Raw genomic sequence first — 6000 nt, 5'->3', positions numbered from 1 at the left:
ATGTACGTGGCCCACCCATCTGACCACTTAACACGTTGCACATTGCAAATGCTCAACGTGAGTGCCTGTGGATGGTCATCCAAACAGGATTGGAAAATCCCCTTTTCAACTGGTTAAACTGCAGGTTTTATAAAAACCTGCACTTTAACCAGTTGAAAAAGCAACCTGTGTGTGTGTGTGTGTGTGTGTGTGTGTGTGTGTGTGTGTGTGTGTGTGTGTGTGTGTGTGTGTGTGTGTGTGTGTGTGTGTGTGTGTGTGTATGTCCAGGTAAATTGCTCCAGGTGAACACTGGAGCCAATGAGCTTCTGTTCTTTGAAGCTCCGAGAGGAAAAAGACACACCATCTGCAGCTCTGAGGTCAGTTTATAATGTTGCTGTCAGGCAGAAACCACTTATCTCCATAATCTAACTTTTCGTGTTTTTTTTTGTAAATTAATGCCCTACTTGATCACAGTACAGCGCCACACAAAAGTATGTGGCGGATTTATAATCACAGTATAATGCATCATAACAGAGATTATAATGCATTATATAATTATTATAATGTATTACAGCTATGATAATTATAATAAAAATGATGATCTTGGCCAATTGAAAAATCCAGTGAGTGACCAGCAACTATTAAGTATTATGATACTTGACCAGAACAAAATAATGTCATCATAAGAGGCTTTGTAATGTGTTGTGATTGCATTAATAACTACTTATGAGTGCTTATAACTCTTAATTATGCAGTGTTGTAAGCCCATTACAATACTTTGATACTTGATCTTGTATGTCAAGTGTTGTATGTCAAATGTGTTATGATTATTGTTATAAAAAGCGTAATGAATATTTATGGGTTCTTCTAACTATAATTGTACTGTGGTATAAGTAGATTGTAATGCGCCCGTTTCAGTTGGAGAAGATAGAGTGGTGTTCATGGACGTGTGTGTTGGGCTCCAGTGTTGAGGGCATCTGGCCCACACACAGTGACATCACAGATGTCAACGCCACGTCGCTCACACAAGACACCACGCTATTGGCTACTGGGGACGACTTTGGTTTCCTCAAGCTGTTCAGCTATCCAGTCAGGGTGAGACACCAGGAAGTGTCGTGTCGTGTTTGTTGATTTGTTGACCTAGAATCCTATATTTGTATAGTTTCAACATACAGATTATTTAAGTCGTGTCGTGTCAGGTCCAAATGGCCCTTACGTGTCCATTTGGTTCAGAGACAAGAGCTACACTCTTCAACAAACAACATAATGAACATGTTCCGCTGTCGGTAGGTTGGTAGGCTACTGGTGCAGAATAAGCTTGACATGACGCTTGAATATAGTCTTTCAACATCATATATGCTGCAACACCAATTGACAAATATAACTAATATAATGCAGCGGAGCCAGAAAGACGTACGAGTCACACTCGTGATGACAATCAACATGACATGTATACCGCTGTCCAGTGGTTCTCAACCTGGGAGTCACGACCCCCAGAGGGGTCGCCAAATAATTTGGAGGGGTTTCTGAATGTGATAAAAAGAAAACTGATGCTGTGGAGCTATCAGTTCAGCACCAGTCAAAGAGGCAGACTGGCTGCTGCCCAGTTCAGCACCATGGACAGAGTCACTACATCTAATAAGGAGCTATCTGTTCAGAACCATGGACAGTGTCACTACATCTAACACAGGGAGCTATCCATTCAGCACCACGGACAGAGTCACTACATCTAATGGGAGCTGTCTGTTCAGCACCATGGACATTTTAATACCTACATTTTTGAGACCATTACAGTGTCAAAAGTTATCAACAAACTATACAATAAAAATTGGTCAAACATTGGCCAAATTGTTGAGGCAAACATTTTGAAAATAGCCACTCTACAAGCTCAACAAGATCGGCTCGAAAACACTCTCATATTGCGACATCAAATGCACACACACGGCAGATAAAGGTGTATAATACATGTTACGGTGTGATTGATGTCAAAGACAAACAAAATAATAAGGACAAACATAAGCAAAATTACATTAGTCTATTAGACTTAGTGTTCACCTGTTGTCCCTCATTTTGTGACAGGCTGCTACACATTCTGCTGCCAACCTTGACGTTTCGGCTTTCTCACCCAATAAGTAGGGGATTGCCTGTATAGAGTCAAACTGTATCTTTGTTTTTGTTATTTTTGTGAATTTAGGGTAGTAATCTTCTCTTCTCATGTGTTTATATTTGTCACATGCAGTCAAGAAGTGGAGCTCCACCACTCCTTGACCCCTCTCTGTCTGTCTGTCTGTCTGTCTGTCTGTCTGTCTGTCTGTCTGTCTGTCTGTCTGTCTGTCTCTCTCTCTCTCTCTCTCTCAGGGTCAGTATGCTAGGTTCAAGCGTTACGCGGGTCACGGCTGTCACGTGACCAACGTGCGCTGGGCGAGCGACGACTCCATGCTGTTGTCGGTGGGCGGGGCCGACACCGCCCTGATGATCTGGAGCAGGGAGCGGGGGGGCGCGGCCGTTGACAGTGAGGGGGAGACGCCTACGTACCGCGAGGAGGGCGGCGACAGGCCGACGCCCTCTCCCCTCTGCCCCTCCACCCCGGGAGACAGTGAGGACTCGGACGACGACACGGAGGAGGATGGAGGTGAGTGTGTGTGTGTGTGTGTGTGTGTGTGTGTGTGTGTGTGTGTGTGTGTGTGTGTGATCCCCAAACCAGTTGTTTTCAACATTCCAACACATTTCGCAAGGTTGTTTCGTGACCCTTTATGGTAGAGAGAACCGTCATTTCTTCCTCGGGAAAGCATTTGGTGACAATGGCAAGAAAAAACAAACCTTTCATGGGAAGAAACCTTGAACAGAACCAGGCACCAGTGTGGGCGCCAAAGGAGTTTTTAAAACCAGACTAGCACAACTGTTGATCTGATTATAAAGAAAATGTTACATTTTCATGGCCCCAGTTTGAAATCAATCTGATTGCGTGTGTGTGTTTAGGTTACGACAGTGATGTTGCCGGGGAGAAGCGGGCAGATTACAGCAGTAAGATGTGCGCTGTCAGCATCAGAAACATGACTGGAACCAAACCACACCTACAACGCACAGACACTACAGAAGACAGGTACACACGCACACATGGGCCCAAATATGTTTCAGTTGCTTCTTATGCCATACGGTACGTACTCAAAATAACGTAATAAGTCTACAAAAATGTAAACAACAAACACGAACACATTCACGGTCAACATATAGGTCATATACTTCCATCTGCCATATTACCAACACAGGGGAAATAGTGGATACAGAACGACTGCCTATAATGCAGGAGATTGCAGGCCGTTTTGCCTTACACTTGGACAACCCCCCCCCCCACCCACACACACACACACACACACACACACACACACACACACACACACACACACACACACACACACACACACCTGTCTGGGTACCTGTCTTAATTATGTGTCTTGTGTTTTACCTCGCTTTCCTCTGGAGGCAGGGAATTATGAAGTAAGTATAAATGTAATGTGGTCGTGTGTATTCAATTTATGAAGACTCTTTATTTTAGGGGCTGTGTCCCTAACTGATGAATGGTTTTCAAAGGGACCGGCATGTATTTACAGTATCCTGGAAACGAAAGCACTGTGACGATGTGCTGTGCTGTGCATGTCTGTCTCATTCAGAGAACTAGCCTGTTCAGCCGTCAAACGGCTGGTTTCTGTCACAAAGACTCAATCATTTCCAATAATCATAAATATGTGTATCGTCTCTGTCAGGTGGAAGCCTCATACGTCCAAAACTGTTACTTTTCAGGATTCAAATTAGCCAAAATAGCAAAAGTAGACGATCTATTTACGAAAAAACACAAAAAGTTAAAATATGGAGATAAGGTTATTGCCCGAGATTATTGAGCTGACAGCACATCACAAAGTAATGCTTTGTGAAGATAGACATGGAAATAATTATGCATGTGATAAATATGTAGGGGGTAGAGTGGCCGTTAGAGCGGCCAGATGGGAACCGAGAGGTTCAGTTCGATCCCGTGCTCCCCCAGAGTTGATGTCGAAGTGTCTTAACACCTAATTGCTCCCGATGAGCAGGTTGGTGACTTGCATGGTTTCCTCCGCCATGTGTGTGTGAATGGTGATTGTATATGAATGTGGGAGGTGAGGACGCTGCCGTCGAGCTGTCTGTGAGGAGGTGACCTCACCTGTATGTCTGTCTGCTCTAGACCTCCAGTCAGCAGAATCCCCCCTCAGCCTGACAAACTGCAGAGAAACAACATCTCTAAGAAGAAGAAACCGGTGGAGGTCTGTCTGTCTGTGCTTTTTCTGTATCTGGCATTTTGTAATTCACATGCACTCCTCTCCATGGAGAAGCAGCATTTAGTGTTTATCTCCTCTCCTCTCCTCTCCTCTCCTCTCCAGGACTTGACGTTGGACCATGTGTTTGGTTTCCGTGGTTACGATTGCCGCAACAACCTGCACTACCTTAACGACGGGGCCGACATCATTTACCACACAGCCGCTACGGCTGTCGTCCACAGCCTCAGCACAGGTACACGCACGCACGCACGCACACACACACACACACACACACACACACACACACACACACACACACACACACACACACACACACACACACACACGCTGTGCTTTTACTTTGGTGCCATGGACATACAAAATGAGTGGACAATAATATTACAAACACATAAAGAGCTATAGCCTTAAATTACCATTACTGGTCTGAAACTCTGAGAGTGCACAAATGGAAGCTGTGAGTGGTTGAATTTCAGCAGCACGTTTCTATACTGTGTATATTCCCTTGAGCAGAAAAACGTCAAAGGACTCCGATGTAAAAAGAATCACAAAAAGATTTATTCCAAAAAATGTGATCTAAAACAAGTCTTAAAACTCAAAAATATACTACGGTCAAAACACTGTGTAGCTCTGACCTTGTCAACTGAATCGGCAACTGAATCGGCACGGCCCTGCACACACATGTGATAGAAATCTCAATCAGCACTGCCCTGGGCACACTCAGGTGTTAGCAATGGTCAATTAAATTCTCAGTTACACACCCTGAGCTCTCTTCTTAAAGCTACAGTAACACCATTGTTTTTAACCTAAAGAACCTCATCATGAATTAAACAAATTGTTAACTTATTTAAACCTTTTTAACTTAGCTTATTTAACAATCATATACTTCGATATACATGAACTGTTTAGGCAAAAGTACAAATCACAAAAATAAGCAGTTATTAAAATTAAACACAACATTCGAACTTGGCTCCCACAGAACCAAATGGACCCTACAGATCTTTTTGGTTCCATGTGTAAACTCTCAGAGTTATGGGGTCCTTGAAAATAAAAAGTTTGAGAACCACTGTCCTAGTGGACTCCTGTGTGCCATAGTGTCATACATATTCTGAGGAAAACCTGGAGACTGACATTCAGGAATTGGGTCTTATGATCAAAATAAGAACAATATAATGTTATGTAAAAAACAAATTATCTAAAATTTGCCATGGACAAGGAAGTCTTGCCACGGATACGTTTGTCTGTGTACAGACACATTGACGACCCTGCTTCGGTGAATGTTGGTGAATACAGGCCTTTTACTTGGAACAGTGTATTTTTTTATTTTGCATTATTAGTAGTTGTTTTTTCACCACCAGGGTGTCAGAGCTTCTATGTGGAACACACCGACGACATCCTGTGTCTGACTGTCAATCAACACCCCAAATACAAAAATGTCATCGCTACCGGACAGATAGGTAGGACTGTGTGTGTGTGTGTTGGGCCTGAAACATGATGAAGACCCCTAGCTGCTCTAATGTGTTTCTGTGTGTCAGGCACCCCTCCGTCCATCCACGTGTGGGACGCGGGCAGCAAGCAGACCCTGTCCGTCCTGCGCTGTCCTCACGCTAAAGGCGTGGGCTACGTTAACTTCAGCGCTACTGGGAAACTACTGCTGTCTGTGGGGGTGGAGCCTGGCCACAGCATCTCTGTGTGGAGGTGGCAGGATGGT

At 44.0% G+C, this 6000-nt stretch overlaps 1 protein-coding gene across 1 annotated transcript in view; it reads left to right on the top strand.

Annotated features, from left to right (window-relative positions):
• LOC311058223 (echinoderm microtubule-associated protein-like 6) overlaps nt 1-6000 on the top strand; it is a gene marked incomplete at both ends in the record, with an annotated part of 35895 nt that overhangs the window by 20358 nt on the left and 9537 nt on the right. Inside the window, 8 exons of the mRNA XM_084075588.1 lie at nt 268-356; nt 898-1074; nt 2338-2611; nt 2959-3082; nt 4199-4277; nt 4395-4524; nt 5648-5758; nt 5825-5998. Coding sequence (XP_083931714.1) covers nt 268-356; nt 898-1074; nt 2338-2611; nt 2959-3082; nt 4199-4277; nt 4395-4524; nt 5648-5758; nt 5825-5998 — 1158 coding nt within the window. The remainder of the gene's footprint in view (nt 1-267; nt 357-897; nt 1075-2337; nt 2612-2958; nt 3083-4198; nt 4278-4394; nt 4525-5647; nt 5759-5824; nt 5999-6000) is intronic.

Source organism: Gymnoscopelus microlampas (assembly GCF_963454915.1).
Source record: "Gymnoscopelus microlampas genome assembly, chromosome: 13".
Lineage (NCBI taxonomy): Eukaryota > Metazoa > Chordata > Actinopteri > Myctophiformes > Myctophidae > Gymnoscopelus > Gymnoscopelus microlampas.
Note: the sequence above shows the minus strand (reverse complement) of the source record. Positions and strands in the feature narration are given on the sequence as shown.